Source organism: Bos indicus, chromosome 22 (assembly GCF_029378745.1).
Source record: "Bos indicus isolate NIAB-ARS_2022 breed Sahiwal x Tharparkar chromosome 22, NIAB-ARS_B.indTharparkar_mat_pri_1.0, whole genome shotgun sequence".
Taxonomy (NCBI): Eukaryota; Metazoa; Chordata; class Mammalia; order Artiodactyla; family Bovidae; genus Bos; species Bos indicus.
In genome coordinates, this window is record NC_091781.1 from 32,971,499 (window position 1) to 32,990,704 (window position 19,206).

Genomic DNA, 19,206 nt, shown 5'->3' on the forward strand with positions numbered 1-19,206 from the left:
GTCATGGACAGAAACTCATTTCTATCCATTTTTAGGATGAGAAGGGAAATGCATGAAATATCATAAATATGCCAAAGTGGAAGATAGTAAGATAAATGGTGGTACATCCTACCCTGAAATTTGTGTAGCTATTAACAATAATGTTTTTTAAAGAGTATGTATTAAGTTGGAAAATGTTCATCATATTGAGTTGGCCAAAATGTTCATTTTCTTATGGAAAAACCCAAACGACTATTTTGGCCAACCCGATATATTAACAGAAACAAGCTGTCTATCAAATAGTACTATAAGATTTTAGTTTAATAAAATATCTGCTTTGTGAGTTTCTTTCAATGGATTCAACCTCAAAGAAGGTATACTTATTTTCTTACAAAGCAATAATATTATGGGTGATTTTAATGGATGTGCTGTAGTTTTCAAAATTCTTATAATGAATATACATTTCAGAAGAAGACAGACCATTATTAGTGATATCCAGTATAAACACTTAGAAGCAGTTCCAAGAAAATATAATGGCCAAAATGCCATTGTACTGAATTACTGTGAAGCAAAACTTCAGAAAATAATGTCTGTTTCTAAGCATTACCCACACTTTATCAGTAAGACAAAAAACTGACACCATCATTTAAGGAGCACTTGAGGAGAACCAGACATTAGACAAAGCACATTATACACATGATTTCCTTAGTTCTCATCACAACCTCATGAAGCAGAAACAATCTTATTCCCATTTACAGATGAGGAAACAGGTTAGGAAGCAACATGACTGGCCCGAGATCATTCCATTAGCAACTGGTACAGCTGGGATTCCACTTGTGTCTAAGTTCATAGTTTATGGTCTTAATAACTACACTGGAACTGTTCCTTTATATATCCACTTCCTATTCAATTTGCATGTAGTGATCCAGGCCTTAAAAGAGTTTTGATCAAAGTAACCAGACACTTTTTACTACACAGGCCGATGGATTCCAAGATTTTTGAGGAGTAGAATGCTTTGGAAATTAGAAACAATGAGTGTGAGGCTATAGAATATGCTGCATTTTATTGACTTTTGCTCAGAAGATAGACACTAACAGCTGCTGCTGCTGCTGCTAAGTCACTTCAGTCGTGTCCGACTCTGTGCGACCCCATAGACAGCGGCCCACCAGGCTCCCCTGTCCCTGGGATTCTCCAGGCAAGAACACTGGAGTGGGTTGCCATTTCCTTCTCCAATGCATGAAAGGGAAAAGTGAAAGTGAAGTTGCTCAGTCGTGTCCGACTCTTCGCAACCCCATGGTCTGCAGCCTACCAGGCTCTTCCGTCCATGGGATTTTCCAGGCAAGAATACTGGAGTGGGGTGCCACTGTCTTCAGCTCTCCTGCCTAAACCTACCACACTAAAGGGCTCTGAGTTTCCAAAGTCAGACAGACTTCTTCTGAGAAACAAAAGTTACCGATATGTGGCTTAGCTTCTCAGAGAAACTTAGAGCCAAATGCCAGTTCCCCCTGTGTCGGCACAGACAGTGCGCTGCTCCCTGTGCTCTCCATTCAGATCCTGAAGGCAATTCTATTTCTAGGTAATCCGTGATAAAAAAAAAAAAAAAAAAGGAACTGGAAACAAAATGGAGATTTATAGTTAAAAGACTCACTGCTTTCTTTGGCAGAGAAGAGGAGAAATCATCATGGTTTTATAATGTATATTGGCTTTAGGGGCCAAGAGTTTCCTCCTCTAAGAGGATGCAATGGCTTTTCTGCTCTAGCTGCCTGCTTTCCCTGCGGTGGAGGCGCCTTATGGTACTGACTGTGATCTAGAATAACTGAACAGTTATAGTGCAAATCTCTCAGCCACAGCCCCACTGACACTGGTGGCATGATAATCCTTTGCTGTGGGAGCTGTCCTGTCCATGGTAAGTCGGTGAGCAGCTTCCTTGGCTTGTACACACCAGATGCCGGTAGCACTCTTCTAGTTGTAACAGATACCTGCACCAAAATTGTCTCCAGACATTGTCAAATGGCTCCTGAGAATTGCCCTAATTGAGAACTACAGATCACAGTGCATTCCTAAATCTAACCTTTTCACATCTTCTAAAAAAAAAAAAACAGCTTGACCTTCCCATGGTACAGAATGCCCCAAGAGCTTGTCCCTCTGGCTGTGGCTGATTGGACAAAGGATAACATGTGACCCAAGCCAGGTCAATCATATTTAGTCTTTTGGAGATGGCATTTAAGATACAGGAAGTGAAGTGAAGTGAGGTCGCTCAGTTGTGTCCAACTCTTTGTGACCCCATGGACTGTAGCCTACCAGGATCCTCCATCCATAGGATTCTCCAGGCAAGAGTATTGGAGTGGGTTGCCATTTCCTTCTCTAAGAGATCTCCCCAACCCAGGGATTGAACCTGGGTCTCCCACATTATAGGTAGACGCCTTACCATCTGAGCCACCAGGGAAGTCAATACAGGAAGTGAGTCAAATATACTTGTTGTATACCATGATGCTAAGTGAGATCAGAGTTGGTATCATGGAAATTAAAAGCTTTACGCCAATCCCTAAGTTATGGGAGAGCAAAACATAAAATCCTTGAAGGAATCAGTCTGCACAGAGAAGAATGAGGGAAAGAAAGATCAAAACAAAGAAAACAAGATGGAGGCTGCCTAAATGGCTTATGAATCCCATGACATCTGCTGAATTTCCTATTACTGAGTTCCCCAGGATTTCTCTATTTTCTTAAAAAATAACTTTTACCTTTCTTGGTCTAGTTTGTGTGTGAATGTTTTCTTTCTAACCACCTAACGGTTCATAATGAAAATACACAGCATGAGCCAATCTAGAAGGTATCTTTCTCCATCTATATCTAGAGGTAGGACCATGGACCCTAAGTCCGAGGTTTAGGTTCTAATTCCCGCTGTATGACCAGAGCAAGTGAGTCACTTCTCTGAGTCCTGATTTCCTTACTTAAGATTTTGAAGGTCAACTCACATCTGGTTCTAAAATGATGAAAGAGAAAGAGGGGGAAAGATATCTGTGATCCCTTTGAACTGTCGACTCTCTGTTTGACAGGCATATAAAATTGTTTACAGATGGTGGTCAAGACTAGGTATTAGAGTCAGTTAGTTTCATCTCAAGAGTTAGCAGAGCTACAGCTTACCAATCATGGGCCCAATGGAACATTAATGAACCATTCTAAGGCTCAGTTTCCTCCATGTTTAAAATGGCAGGGAAAGTCTATCTACCCTGGTGGAAAGTGTATCTAGCCTTCAGGTTTTCAAGCCTTTTTTGTCCACTTCCATGCTGGACAGATAGGGTTGACTTATATAACCCACAGGATATTGTGGAAACAATAAAGGATAACTTCTGAGGCTCTATCATAAAAGAAAAGGGTCACACTGTGGCCTCTACATTGTTCTCCTGGGTCACTCTGCAGGAAGCCAGCCACTACGGTGTGAAGACACCTAGCTTCCTTTGGAAGGGTGCATGTGGAAGGGAACAGAGGCCACCTGCCAACAGCTCTGTGAAGGGCCATCTTAAAACCAGCCTCCAGCATCAGTCGAGTCCTCAGATCTTGGCTGCAACAGAAGGGACCCCAAGCCAGAACCACCCAGCAAAGCTGAATTCCTAACCTATGGAAATTGTGAGATGGTGCCTGCTGCTTAGAACTGCTAACTTCGGGGGGAATATGAATTGTTATATAGCAAGACATAAGAAAGATGGTATTGTTAGGATGAGTAAATAAAATAATGCATGGGTTTTGGACAGGGTATAGCAAATGGTGAACTCTCAGGGCACATCTATCTGTTCTTGAATATATACGAAGCCCTAGAGCAGTGCCTGGGATACAGTAAATGCTCATTAAATACAGACTGAATGCCTGTCAGGTATTACTATCTTTACTACATTAATCATCATCATTATACATAAACTTGATCCAAAATCAATGCCAAAATGAGCTGGACCCTCAAACTCATAGACTTGAAAAAATTCCTTCACCTTATCTTTTCTAACACACATTCAAATACAGCTATTTGAAAAACCTAGAGCCAGAGAAACAAGAATTCAAACTCTGTGCAAAGGGCTGGCATTTGTCTAACTTTGCAGCATTGTAGAGACACCTTCTTTATTATCCTGAACCATATTTAGATGAAACAAAATATATATATATTTTACACCATAACAACACAGGTGAACCCATAGAGAGAGGAGTGAAACCATCTACTTACCATCGACACAGGAAGGTCGGTTTCTTGTTGTTCCAGCCACTTTCCCAGGTAGACAGGAACACTTGACTGTTTGCGACCGCTCCTCAATGCGGTTTTTATTACAACATCTGTGCGCAGCAATCACTTCACACGTCCCTCCTTCTGGCAAGAGAGAAAGAAGCGGGATGCTGATTAGAGATAATTCAGTGGCCATTCAGGTATGTGCACGTGTGAGTGGAGGGGTTCAGAAAGTGAAAAACTTAAAGGGAAGGGTTTCCGTAAAGTAGAGTTACTATGGGATTCTCCCCTACAACATGTATCTATACATGTATACAAGATTGCATACAAGGGATGTGTCATGTCATCTGGGAGAAGACAGGCATCAGGGCACAACATTTTAAATGCAACAAAGAGCAACAACAAAGAGCCCTCAAGAGGCAACACTTCTGGGCTGTATGTACGAAGAGGCAGTGGAGCAATGAATGCCCGGAGATTTGGAGAGCTCACCCCTGCATTATCCTTGTGTTTAGAATTCTCTGAGCTCCCACTAATGACAAGAAACGGACACTCCAGTGGTATAGAACCTGCAGTGGCAAGAAAACTGCCCTGAAATGAGCTTTCCCTCCTAATACCCACTCACTCTCAAGGGAGTTGAATAGAAAATCTAGTTGAAGAGTCATTTCCCCAAACCAGATCTCACCCAAAAATGATAGAAAAAGAAAATCAGTATGTGCTTCAAATAGAATCTCAAATTACAGACCAAGGCATATGGCTTCACTTAATTATTACAGATCAGCCATGCTCTCTTCAGCATTTACTGGCAACCTAATGTATGCAACTCTCTGTTAGGTTCTTAACAGGTGCTCTGCTGGGTCTGTCTAAAGGCCAGTGACATTCAAGTGGACCTTTTCAGCCCAAAGGATACCAGCTAAGCCAGTTCTCCAGGGACATAAGAGGTACTCCAAGTGATCAGAAACTTGGGATTTATTTCACCAACGTCAAGTTTTGCATTCAGGAAGAATGTTTTCCATTTGTCTGTAACACTTAGAATCCTAGGCATTTAGGACTCTGTTGGCAGTTAATTCCTCAAGCATTTGTTAAGCAACCTCTGTCTACAAGTTACTGTGTTCTAAACTATACAGGATGTGTATCCAGCCTGTATATGGTGGACACTTAAGAAACACCAATACAGTATACTAACACATATATATGGAATTTAGAAAGATGGTAATGATAACCCTGTATGCAAGACAGCAAAAGAGACACAGATGTATAGAACAGTCTTTTGGACTCTGTAGGAGAGTTAAGGGGGGGATGATTTGGGAGAATGGCATTGAAACATGTATAATATCATATAAGAAACAAATCGCCAGTCCAGGTTCGATGCAGGATACAGGATGCTTGGGGCTGGTGCACTGGGATGACCCAGAGGGATGGTATGGGGAGGGAGGTGGGAGGGGGGGTCAGGATTGGGAACACGTGTACACCCGTGGCGGGTTCATGTTGATGTATGGCAAAACCAATACAATATTGTAAAGTGCTGCTGCTGCTAAGTCGCTTCAGTCGTGTCCGACTCTGTGCGACCCCATAGACGGCAGCCCACCAGGTTCCAACGTCCCTGGGATTTTCCAGGCAAGAACACTGGAGTGGGTTGTCATTTCCTTCTCCAATGAAGGAAAGTGAAAAGTGAAAGGGAAGTCGCTCAGTCGTGTCCGACTCTCGCGACCCCATGGACTGCAGCCCACCAGGCTCCTCCATCCATGGGATTTTCCAGGGAAGAGTGGGGTGCCATTTTCTTCTCCGATATTGTAAAGTAATTAGTCTCTAATTAAAATAAATAAATTAAAAAAAAGAAACACTGAAACAAAGGAGCAGAGGGAGGGAAGAGAGGAGGAAGGGAAGAATTTAAACACAACTCCATCCTGATCTGAAACAGTGTAACTCAGGGGCTTGCAATGCAGGGGCGGGGGATGGGATTGTTTTGCTAGTCGCCCTCGCTGTCAATCAAACGTGGCAAAGTCTGAAGACATTTTTCATTGTCATTACAGGTAGAGGGTGAGAGCTAATGGCATCTAGAGGGTAGAAACCAGGGATGCCCCTAAACATCCCAGAGTACACAGAACAGACCCCACAACAAAGAATTATCTGCCCCAAATGTCAATAGAGCCAAGAAACCCTGGTATAATACGACGGGAACAATCACAAGAATCTCTGACTGGACTTCCCTGGTGGTCCAGTCATTAAGAATCTGCCTGCCAATGCGGGTATCATGGGTTCCATCTGTGGTCCTGGAAGATCCCACATGTCACGGAGCAACTCAGGTGAAGCACCAGAACTACTAATACAGAGCCTGCGCTCTAGAGCGCACAAGCCGCAGCCGCTGCCCCTGCACCGCGTGCCCAGAGCCGGGGCTCCCCACGAGAGAGGCCGTGGCAATGAGAAGCCCACACCCTGCAATGAAGAGTAGTCCCTGCTCACCACCAGCAGAAAAAGCCCACATAGTAACGGACAGCCAAAAACAACCAAACAAAAATCTCTGACTTAAGCAGATGAACTGTGTCTTCCTCAATAGGATGAAAGACTTTGGGCTTTCAAACAAACCTGTTCTAGCCTGAATCTCAGCTCTGTCACTGTTGAAGTCCCTCAGTTTTGTTATCTATAAAGTACAAATATCTGTAAAGTACAAATAAAAATAACCTTGCGTCACGAGTTATGTAAGTATTAACCAAGGTAACACGCGTTAGCACTGAGTTGAGTTCATATATGGTGCCTATGTTGGGAATGTCCAATCACACTGATGTTATATTTCTTTGGGGATGCTCCCCTCCTTTCTGCCTCAGGAAAGTTCAAACAGGTTTTCTCCCAGAATACCCTTTCCTGTCTTCCCATTCCTGCATCCACCACTCACACATCAAATGCATAGACTGATTACAAAGGTCGGATCCTTAGAGACATTCCCTAATCACCAGTTTTCATTCTCTTAGAACTGTACACATTTGCTTGCACGACTGTAACCACAAAACTGTAAGCCTGGTCAGAGTCAAGGTTGTTGCTTGTCTCTCCACAACACTATAGTCAATAACTGGTGTGGTTAATCCATAACTATTGAAAGAATAAGTAAATTAATGAAAATCAACAGGATAAGTATCGAGTTCTTTGGACACAGATGGAAGGGGACACCCATTCCTTTTTAAAGAATTAGGAAGGCTACTGAAGTTGAGTTGAAAGGTAGGGCTTCAGCAGGGGACAATGACGGGGAAGCATTTTGCTAATGTGAGAGGTTGGAATATGATTTTAAAACAAATGTTTAATCTTAGGACGACATAGGACAGAAAATTTATGAAGATAGTATAGTGAGTTCCCATATATCCCACACTCTACTACATATTTCCTAGTTTTAGGCCCTTAATATTAACATCACATATTAGTATACTACACTTGTTACAATTAATGAACAAATACTGATACAGTGTTATTAGCTAAAGTCTAGGCTTCATTCCGATTTTTTTACCTTTTGCCTAATGTTTTTTCTATGCCAGGACACTTCCAGGATCCCACATTAATTTTAGTTATCTTATCTCTTTAGGTTTCCTTGGTTATGACAGTTTCTCAGACATTCTTTCCTTTTTGAGAACCTGGACAGTTTTGAGCAGTGTTTTTTTTGTTTGTTTTGTTTTTTATAAAATGTCCCTCAAATGAGATTTTTCTTATGGTTTTCTCATGATTAAACTGTTCTGTGTTTTTGGAGGAGGACCCCGGAGGTACAGTACCATTCTCATGACATCAAATCAAGAGTACATATCATCAACATGACTCATTACTCTTGATGTTGACCTTGATCACATGGTTGATTCAGTACTTGTCAGATTTCTCTACCATAAAGTTACACTCCTTCTCCACTCTCTATGGCGTCCTCTTTGGAAAGATTTCACTGACTACAGCCCATCCTTAGAGAATACAGAGTTATTTATGCTCTGTCTCCATCTCTGTGGGGTTGCAGTATCCATTACAATTATTGGAAATCCTTCTACAAGGTATATAAGTCTGTTCTCTTCCATTTATTTAATTATTTATTATTTACATCAGCAAATTATTTATATTAATTGATTGATGAATTAATCATATCAGTATGGGTTCATGGCTGATTGTTATTTATTTATCCTTTGGGTTATAATCCAATACTATGCTATTTATTTTGTTGATCAAGATGGTCCAGATTCGGCCATTATGAACTTTTCTAGTTGATTTGCCTTCTTCTTCTCTTCTTCTTTTTAAAAGCACTTCCTTTCTTTCTGGCCCTGTGTTATGATCCTGCCTCATCGTATGTATTTCCTGCCCTAGTCCTAGAATTAGCCATATCTCTAAGGAGAGTCAAGGCATTTTAAATACCTGGGACAATATTTTAAATATTGGAACAGATGGAACTGAGGACTTGAAACAGGACTGAACAGAAGAGGACTTTCATCTTCAGGGAGAGGCATTGGGGGTGATTCTGCATTTCAATGAGGTACAACGTGACTATGAAGCTAAGGAAAGATGTGACCTGGATACTGCTCTTGAGCGACACCATGTCTACTCTTTGACCCCATTCAGGAGGGGTCAGAGAGGGCAAAGAAGAAGAAACAAGAGGCCGCTGCAGAATTCTAAGCAGGAAGTAAGCAGGCTTGAACTTGGATGATGAGAAGAGTATTTCCGTCTCACCACCTGCCCATCACTGGATAGCAGTTAATGAAAGAGCAGGGCTAGAGGCACAGTTCACTCTTTAACATCGACACTTGCAATCATGTTACTTTAGCTCATAATTGTCAGCAACAAGTGTCCCCAGTTAAGTCACTAATAACTAGTTTTATACTTCATGAAAATACCACTAATTCTAAAGTCACCGCTTTAGTTTAATGTAAGATTGGAGCAACATTTTTGATTGAAAATGGCACAAGGCATATGAAAGCTCTCGTTTCATTTAGAGCCAAGCTGGCAGGGTGACAGACAAGCCAGATCATCTGAATTACTGACCGAGTTTTATAATATGGACAAGGAGGTGGCCATTGGAGGCCCAGAGCCAGTTCTCACTGCCCTGCTGTGGCAATGGCTTAGTCACTAAGTCATGTCTGACTCTTTGTGACCCCATGGACTGTAGCCCACCAAGCTCTTCTGTCCATGGGTATTCTCCAGGCAAGAGTACTGGAGTGGGTTGCCATTTCCTTCTCCAGGGGATCGTCCCAACCCAGGGATCAAACCTGGGTCTCCTGCATTGCAGGCAGATTCTTTACCATCTGAGCCACCAGGGAAGCACTGTTGTAGATGACTGAATTCTGTTCCCTGTCAGGTCCGTGCTCACTACACTTTAGTGAGCTCTGATTTGGGTGCTGTCCTTGGCACTTTACCTACATTAACTGTGAACCTCCCAGGAACTACACAAGGCATTGTTCCCACTCAACAGATGAAAGGGAGGTTGAATAACCTGCCCAGAGTCACACAAGTGTGCCCCAAGTCTGTTGTACTCCAAACTCACATGTTTTCTGCATCTTGTCACAAGACTTTCTTTGATGATGAAGAACTTCCAAAAGGAAGTTTGACACTTTGTTTAGAAGGGGTATCAGGGTTAGGCATTCAATCTACCCCTCCCATAACTGTGTCCTTGACCTCACTTACTCCACCCTTCTCTCCTTCCCTCTGCTCCAGGGCCACTGGTCTCTTTGCAGACTACTGGCTGAACATGGCAGGAGTGATTCCTCTTGAGGGTTGCTCTGATTCAGAGAGCAAACTACCTGAACAAGTTGAACTCTGTAACACCTAGGACTCCCGTCCAGTGGATCCCTGGCTCACTCTCAACTCTTCCATATCTTTTTCAAATGTCAGTTTACCAGAGACACTTTTGACCACCCTACTGAAATCAACTGAGCGACTTTTACTCGTTGAAATCGTAATTCCCTTAGTCAGCACCCATGATTTCACTTTGCTTTGTGCCAGCCACTGCCCCATACCCAGCCACCAGGGTACTTGTAACTTACCAAATACAGTATATAATTTATTTATGTATTATACTTACTGTGTGTTTCTCAGTGGACTGCAATTTTCTCAAGGACAGGGATTCCTGATGTTTCCCATTAAATATTGTCTGTCACATTATTGTTAGGATTTCAAAAGTACTTTTGATGCATATTTCATTAAAACTGAAAAACTGTTCAAAGATAGAAATAGGACTATTGTCATCTGTACTTGTTTGAGTGAGGATGCAGACTTAAAGCAGCCAAATGACATAGCCATAAAAGAATCGGCAATGATAATAGTATTCCAAGTGTTAATCATTCACTGACTATTTACTATTAATACATTACTGACATCATGGTAGATACTGTATAAAGCTTCAATTTATTACATACTCAAAAAGCCCAATGAGGTCATGATGACCCTCATTTTTACAGAGGAGGCAAGTGTCATCAAGAGCAGCTTAACACTTACCACATTTTACTTAGCAAGTACCTGTCAGCATCTGGACCAGAATTTAGATCCTCTGACCCCATATATGTATCCTTTCCCCAGTCCCACCCTGGCACATATGCTGCCTTTTCTCTGAAAAGGGACAGGGAATTGACAAGTGCTCCATTTTCATTAAAATCTTGTACATAAAGTCAGTGACCCCAGACCACATCTTCCTTAGGCTAATGGATGATGGTTTGCACACTGGGAGCCTGGGGCAACTGGAGCAACTGGGTTGCTCTAAATAATGAGCTCATCTGATCTTGACAAGTTGAACTATGGCTTCGTTGACACCTACTGCTCAGGTACACCAATGTGGAGACCAGAACCGAGTCTCAGAGAACCACAGGACCCTGCCATTCAGAATGTCTGATGGGCCCTGCCATATATGCAGACCTGATTCCCAAGGTTTATGCTTGTGACTGACCTAGCCACAGTCAATCAGAGAAATGTAATCTTTCAGTAGAAATTTAATCTTTCTTTAGAATACTAACTATGAAACCCTGGTCCATAGGCTTGCAATTACAAAAAAAAGTTAGTTTTTTTGGAAAAAGCTCAGATATGCAGTCCTTTGATTAGAATTTTTCAAGTTTTGCCTCATGAGACTTCACGGATTATCTGAGGGGGTTCAGTTATATCCACTAGAAGAAAGGAGAAAGCAACTCTTGATAATTTATTTTTAATATTCAGTATAGCACTTCAATGTTTTATTTAAATGTTTATTTTAACATTCAGTATAATCCTTCAAGGGGATTCCTTTGCTAAGGAAAAAGTGAAAACCACTGTACTCGGCTGATGAGCAGCTCGAAAGCTAATATCAAGTGACAAGTATTTGATGGATGGATGATTGAACAAGATGAAACATGAATTACAAGTCTGTCGTGGATTACTGCACATTTAACAAGGAACTTACTGTTTCTGAGATGTTTAGATGTCTTTGGTACAGAATTGTATAGTAAGTTGGTAAGATACACTCCCCATTTTCAATTTCTATGTTTAGTATTATTTTTATTTCTTGGCTATCTCAGAAGCCCACATTTACTTTGATCCACCCAAGACACAGGGAGAGGCTGATCCAATTCTGTGAAAAGAAATAAAATTCTGGATTTCTATAATAACCACGTGGATAAAACTTTTCAAGACCCTCTGGAGTTGACTGTATTTTTCTTTACCTATTGGCCTCACTAGCCGGCTACTTCAAAAAAGAGACTTAAAATAAAAATATTCCCAGATTTGGTTCCTGTGAAAGGAAAGAGTTAAGTTTGTCATAACCCTTTCTGGGAACTAGAAAATTGTTCTTTTAAATCTATTTTATCTGCATTTTAAGAATTACCTAGTGAACTGTCCTTTCAAACCCAACTAGCAAGGTTATTGCAAAATCATAATGATAATATTTGTCATGTAAATGCCTTTCAGTCTTTGGCACTAATACCTGACCATTCTAAATTTTATCTCAATCCAAGTCAAAATGATTTCAAGATGATCTATGGCCTCTCAAAGCAAAGTCATTTAAGTGCTCAGAAAACTGAGCTTTCCTTTCTTGCTTACGGATTACCTGGAAACTTGCTTCTTTTCTGGATTTCACTCAGCATCTGTAGAACCAGCCAAGAAGACAGGTGAAATAACCTTTTCACTACTGGCAGAGAATGTGTCGTAATACAAGCCAGTATGGGATTTGTTTGTACTATTCAGATTTTCTAGTTTGTGGTTTGTATCATGGCTTTGTCTATAGAAAACACACCTAAGGTGAAATGCTGCTGCTAAGTCGCTTCAGTAGTGTCCGACTCTGTGCGACCCCATAGACGGCAGCCCACCAGGCTCCACCGTCCCTGGGATTCTCCAGGCAAGAACACTGGAGTGGGTTGCCATTTCCTTCTCCAAGGCAGGAAAGTGAAAAGTGAAAGGGAAGTCGCTCAGTCGTGTCCGACTCTTTGCGACCCCATGGACTACAGCCCACCAGGCTCCTCTGTCCATGGGATTTTCCAGGCAAGAATGCTGGAATAGGGTGCCATTGCCTTCTCTGAAGGTGAAATATAAGAAATTAGCCTTCTACCCTAAATCTAATCTTAGAAGGGGGCCCTATTGTTCTTCTAGATTAGAAGGTAAATACAGTAATTACATGATGAATGCAGGCCAATCTGAAAAAGTTAGATGTGTTAGATGGACATCAGTTTCCTAGTTTTCCCTCCAATACACATTTTTAAAACAGTGGCCTGCTTCCCACTCTTTTACCCCATGTTTCCCAGGAGGCAATGGGCAAGTCCCCTGCCGAGAAGCTCTCCAAGGCAGCTCTCCACTTTTTCTGTCTGCTCTTTCTTTTGGATTTGTCAGCATTTGGAGTGCATTATCAAAACCTATTTTTAACAGGAAGAGAAAGTTCCTAATAGCCCCAAAGGGAAAAAAAAAAAAAAAGACAGCATTTCAAGATTATTTCTGGCAGCAATAACTCTTTCTGAGATGGAAAAGTTTATAAAAATTTTCAATCCCAATATGTTCCTAGCAATGATCCCTCCTTCCCAATTCAATGCATTGCTGTCTTGCCCTGTATTGGTGAGGAAACAAAAAGAAGATAAATTGCTAAGGATAATATTTCTTTAAAAGAGAGTCCCTGTGAATGACAATTATACATCTTGAAGGAAAGGGAAGATGAGATTAGGGATGATTGGCAGGTGGATGGCTAAAAATCTGATGATTGGGATCTTAAATGGTTTGTCCCCCCCTCCCCCACCATGGACATCTAGTAGAAATAGCTTATACTGACAAAACTGATTGATCTGAGCTACAAACTGGGTCAACCATTTAAAAATGGTCACTTGTGGGAGATTGCTAATATCTAATCCTTTTCATCTGTCAGAGAGTTTGACACTAGTATATTTTGGTGTTGATGGTTTCATGTCCATGACCAAGCGTAGCCAAGCAATTCGAAATGATCACAACACCAAGTTTTCTGGGAAAGAAGATGCTAGGGGAGAATGTAAGGTTGAGATGGAAAATAATCTTTTTTTTTTTTGAAGTTAATGTAAGTCTAAACTCTGTATTTTGGAAGGAGGGGGGCTCCTGTACTCACTATTCAGGTCTTCTTTAGGTGGTCTCCTTGAATCAGATTGTAAGTTAAAGCTCTCTTCTATATGACCCTACAAGCTTATATAATTACCCCATAATAATATTTACAATGCACTATTTTGGCACTTTTAAAGAATATCTCACTTTTCTTATCTCCATAAGAGCAGCAACTTTTATATTTCATTATGTTATTACTGGGTCCATTTCTGGCCTGTAATTATTTGGTGAATGAACCTCTTCCGCAAAGACTAGGTTTTGTCCCCCATGTCTCCTAATTGAAATGATTGGTTTATCACATCTCCATCCTGTTGGGTTACACATTCTATAATGGTAGGAAGCTCATCTTGTTTACTTCTTTATCGCTAGTGTCTGGAACATGTGTGTGTGTGTGCTTAGTGGGTCAGTCATGTCCAACTCTTTGCAGCCCCATGGGCTGTAGCCTGCTAGGCTCCTCTGTCCATGGAGTTCTCCAGGCAAGAATGCTGGAGTGGGTTGCCATTTCCTTCTTCAGGGGAACTTCCTGACCCAGGGAATGAACCTTGCGTCTCCTTCATTGGCAGGCAGATTCTTTACCACTGCGCCACCTGGAAAATCCATAGTACGTGGTACAGACATTCTCGTACTTGCTAGATTACTGAGTAATTAAATAACTGAATGAGGGAAAGAAGAAAGAAAGGAAAAGAAGCAGAGGAGGGAAGAAGGAAAGTGTTAGAAGAAAGAAAGAGGAAGAAAGAAGAAGAGAAGGGAAAAAATGAAATGTTGTTAGATATTAATCCTCTTTGGGGATCTTTTCCTGAGTATCCAATATGTGGTCTTTTCAGAAAATGAACTTGAATGATAAATGTAGCTTTTGCAAAGAAGTGACCTTCTAATACACCTTCTAGAAAAATCAGCTTGGAACTTTGGTTTTGGGGGAGAGCCAAATTGTACAAAGGAAAAGATTTTTACTCTAAGCAAAATGACTGAAAAATGAAATTGCAATAAAGAGTAACCATAAGGAAACTTCAGTCCTCATTAATGCTAAAGCCAGGATATATCTGCTTATAGTAGAAGCCAATTTTTGGAGGAAATGAATAAAATGTGATTAAGGAATGCTAAGACTGACATGATAATTCGGATCTAGCATTTTAACTTTATTGCAAATGGTTCCTTTCTTTGAAAGCTGTTAAATGTAAGAAGCACAGGTGTTTTGATATTCACTTTTATAGGACTTCTCGATCAAGGCCTTATAAATAGCTCTCTTGGAATCTATTGTAGCGGATGTCAGAAATGCATATTTAAGACTGTGTTAAAAATGCTTTATTGACCCAATGGACTGGAAGGAAGCTCCAAGTGTCTTTGTAAATCATTGACAAGAGAGACACTAATGGATCTTTAAGCATGTCTTGGTCAAGGAGGGCAAAACGGCTGCTTGATTTGTTTAAACTTGAGATTAAACAAATTACCATCTCCTCTGTCCAAGGGTTCTGTGGTATATACAGTGTAGACAAATGCAGGAAAAAGAAACAAATTCTGGGCCAAACAGTCATGTCTGAGGCAGTAGAGCAAAATGAATAAAATATTGTAGAGTCAGGCCCCCAAAGTTCAAGTCCTAAATCAGCTTCCTATTGTCTTCTATTCTATGTCTCAGGGTTCTCCTCTGTAAAATGTGAATAATAATAATATTAACTTATTAGGGTTAGTGTGAGGACTAAATGAGTATGAGAATTAAGTGAGTGCAGGCAAACTGATTATAATAAATAGCTGTTAATACACTGACCAGCACACAGCATGTCCACCGTAAATAAGAACTGACATTTTTCTTACTGTTCACATAAAAAATGAAACCCAATTTCAAAGACACTACCAGAGGCAGTTATATGTGATGTGAATTTTGATGGAAGGACACAATTCTGAAAGGTTGGAAAATGGAAGCATTTAGTTTTCAAGTTCCAAGACTCTCCTGTCAGATGTGTGAACTGTTGGTGCAATGACGGGTGGTCTACGGGCTTTCTACTTTGCATCCTTGCTTCATCTGCTCTTAAGTCTTTATTCATTTTTATTCTGTTTCTTCGTGATGTTTATTTAATGGCATACCAGCAGGAATACACTCTGAGAAGGAAGCCCAGTAACAATGATAAACTTTAAAAAATTCTCTTAAGGAGGGCTTCTCTGGTGGTCTAGTGGTTAAGAATCTGCTCTGCAATGTAAGGGACACCAGTCTGATCCCTGGTTTGGGGGGATCCCACCTGCCATGGAGCAGCTTAGCCTCTGCTCCACAACTACTGAGTCTGCTTTCTAGAGCCCACGAGCGGCAATCACTGAGCCCACATGCTGCAACTATTGAAGCCCACAGCCCAGATCCTGTGCTCTAAAAGAGAAGCCACCACAATGAGAAGCCCCAGCACCTCAAGAAGAGTAGTCCCTGCTCACCAAAACTAGAGAAAGCCCAACCATAACAATAACAATGAAGACCTAGAGCAGCCAACAATAAATAAATAAAAATATAATTTAAAAATAATTCTCTTAAAAGGGGATTCTTCTATTAGCCTCCATGGGTAAGTGTATGGATATTAAAAGGAACATGAGTAATGACAATACACAAACTCCGTTATCAAAACATAAAAGGACAGCAGGCAATGCAATGGCCCAGAATCTATTGTCTCTAAATCATAACTATTTTATGACATATTTTCTTCCAGATAAACAAAAATACACACTCATGGAACAATATTCCTGAGTTAGCTTAGAAGCAAAAACAAGAAGATCAAGGTACAATTTCAGATTATCCAAAGAGAAATGGCTTTAAAATAACATCCCCTGAAAGAAGCGTTTTTAGTTTAGGGTCTGATTTTCTCTGCTGGGTCCTCTTGTTGAGTCTTAAACTGATCTTAAATTCTAAGTCCTTTCTGTGGTACCCACAGGAGAACCACATGAAAATCCATAGGCATTAGCTTTTACTTCCATCTATGGTGAAGCGACTTAGCAGCAGCAGCAGCGTGGTCTAATCACTCTCAAACTCCTAAGTGAATTACTAAGTTTTAGGCAATCTGTTACACAAATACTAAAATTAACATTTTGCTTATGTCTATTGAATCCTATGGGCTTCCCTGGTTGCTCAAATGGTAAAGAATCTGCCTGCAAAGGAGGAGACCAGGGTTCAGTGCCTGGGTTGGGAAGATCCCCTGGAAAAGGGTATGGTAACCCACTCCAGTATTCTTGCCTGGAGAATACCACGGACAGAGGAGCCTGGTGGACTACAGTCCATGGGGTTACAAAGAGTCAGATATGACTGAGTGATTCACACACACACACACACACACACACACACACACATTGAACTCTATAACGGTTTTGTGAAGAAGTGGTCTCTACATTATCAATGGCTGAGACTTTTCTTAGACCTAAAGGATCCACGTGTAGTAGGATATTTAAGACTATAGCATTTGAGATTGTATTTTAGAGCCATATTGACGGGATTTAAATGCTGCCTCCACCCTTTGGGATCTGTATTATGTCAGGAAGATCATTTACACTTTCTATTCTTAGTTTCCTCCTCTGTAAAATGGGGAAAATAACAATACTTTGATGATTAGGGAGTTGTGAGGATAAATGAGGCACTTGAATTATGCCTGAAGAACCGTACAAGTGTTTGCTGTTAATAGTCTTGCTATTTTTAATTTTAGCTGTTGTAACCATTAGGACTTCTGAATGACTATCTCTGACTCTCCTTCCCCTAGGTTTAGGGTAGTTCCCAGTCCCCTTGTGGGAGGCGGGGCCATCTGAGTATTTCCGTATTAAAGGAAGTGATCTGTCATTTTCATATTATTGTTTAGTTGTGAAGTTGTGTCTGATCTTTGCAACCCCATGGACTGCAGCCCACCAGGCTCCTCTGTCCTTGGGATTTCCCAGGCAAGAATACTGGAGAGGGTTGCCATTTCCTTCTCCAGGGGATCTTCCCGAGCCAGGGACTGAACACAGGTCTCCTGCACTGGCAGGAAAATTCTTTACTGCTGAGCCGCCAGGGAAGCCCATCACTTTCATACCAAGCTTTTAATTCCTTGTGGAAGACTCTAGAGCTCTCTTCCTGTTGGTGCAGTAACCAGCAGTGTTTTAGATCAGGGATCAGCCAACTTTTTCTATAAAGGTCTCAGGTTAAAAATGTTTTTAGTATTGTTGGCCATCTGATCTCCGTGGCAATTACCAAACTCTGCAGTTGGAACACAACCATGAACAAAACATAAATAAAAGGTATGGCTGTGCATAAATAAAATTTTGTGTATGGAAAGTGAAACTTGAACATCATGTAATTTTTTAGGGGTCATAAAATATTCTTTTGATTTTTGCTAGCCATTGAAAAAGGTAGAAATCATTCTTAGCTCATAAGCTATAAAAAGAAAACCAAATGGTGGGCCAGATTTGGTCTATGGACTAGTGTGCCCACCCCTATTTTGGATATTGGCTGCTCCAGCAGTTCTAGTTCCTGGATGACACCTCCAAACACAATCACAGTGAGGAACCACAAAGGGCATGTTGCTTGATCAAGAAATAAACCTTCATTGTTTTAAGCCAATGAGAGTTGCAGGTGGTTTGTTATTGCAGTTCAATACAGCCTAATCTGACTCATGTATTATTCTTTAAGGTGATGAGAATGAAAAAGGTGTATTACCCCCTTAAGAGAGCTTAACTTGCTTCTGTAAATATTTAGTGATAACTAAGGTGGAACCATTCCAAGGCTTTTACCCATGAAATACAGTCTTTCAAATCGATGCCATCCATGAAGAACGGGAATGAGATATAGCCGCTCAGCTTCCTCCTCTGTGCACATATCTCATCCAAGCCAAGGATCTGGCCCTTGTCATCTTGGTGTTTTATTGGTGTAGCTGAGAGGTAATCACAAAAGTATATATTTCTTCATATCATGAGACTGTGCCTCTCCTCCACAGTCAGCAAGATCAGAAAACACACATTTAGGGGAAAAGAAGGCAAACAGAAACTCTGATTTGTGTTACACATTGTAGAAGTCATTAACTATGACTCAGGTAGAAAAACTTATTACTTCTCTTTTTGACAGTGATGACAATTTAATAGTATTTGACTCTACCGAGTTACATAAAGCGTCCAGAGGCATTGAAAGGGACTGTTTATCAAGATGATAAACAAGGTTTCCTTTCCTCCCTGGCTGCATGGATGTGATCAGAAGTCTGAGGCCATCTGAAATCACTTAGTCTGGCCACCAGGCAGACGTGAAGCTACATGGGACCATCTGCACTTGAAATGAGCTTCACTTAATTGACCTGCTCCACCAGCTCAGCACAAAGGGAGGCATGTTTATGTGAGTAGATGACCACCAGGGCATTCAGTGTGGATTTGGTGACTGAGGGAAGGGTATTAGTCCTACTTAAACCCTGCTCTTTGGAAATCTCATACTCAACTAATCTAAAAACATACAGTCACTTTTGCCTTCTGGTTTGCGTAAAGCAGGCTGGATTCTCAGATTTCTGAGAATGGAG

General features: G+C 41.0%; 1 protein-coding gene across 2 annotated transcripts in view; it reads right to left on the reverse strand.

Moving 5' to 3' along the window:
- TAFA1 (TAFA chemokine like family member 1) overlaps window positions 1-19,206 on the reverse strand; it is a 510,409-nt gene that overhangs the window by 108,116 nt on the left and 383,087 nt on the right. The window contains exon 3 of one of the 2 annotated variants that reach the window (XM_070776336.1): window positions 4,193-4,330. In XM_070776336.1, the coding sequence (XP_070632437.1) occupies window positions 4,193-4,330 (138 nt within the window). Of the gene's footprint in view, window positions 1-4,192; window positions 4,334-19,206 lie in introns of both variants that reach the window. The other variant, XM_019984204.2, reaches the window with a different exon arrangement.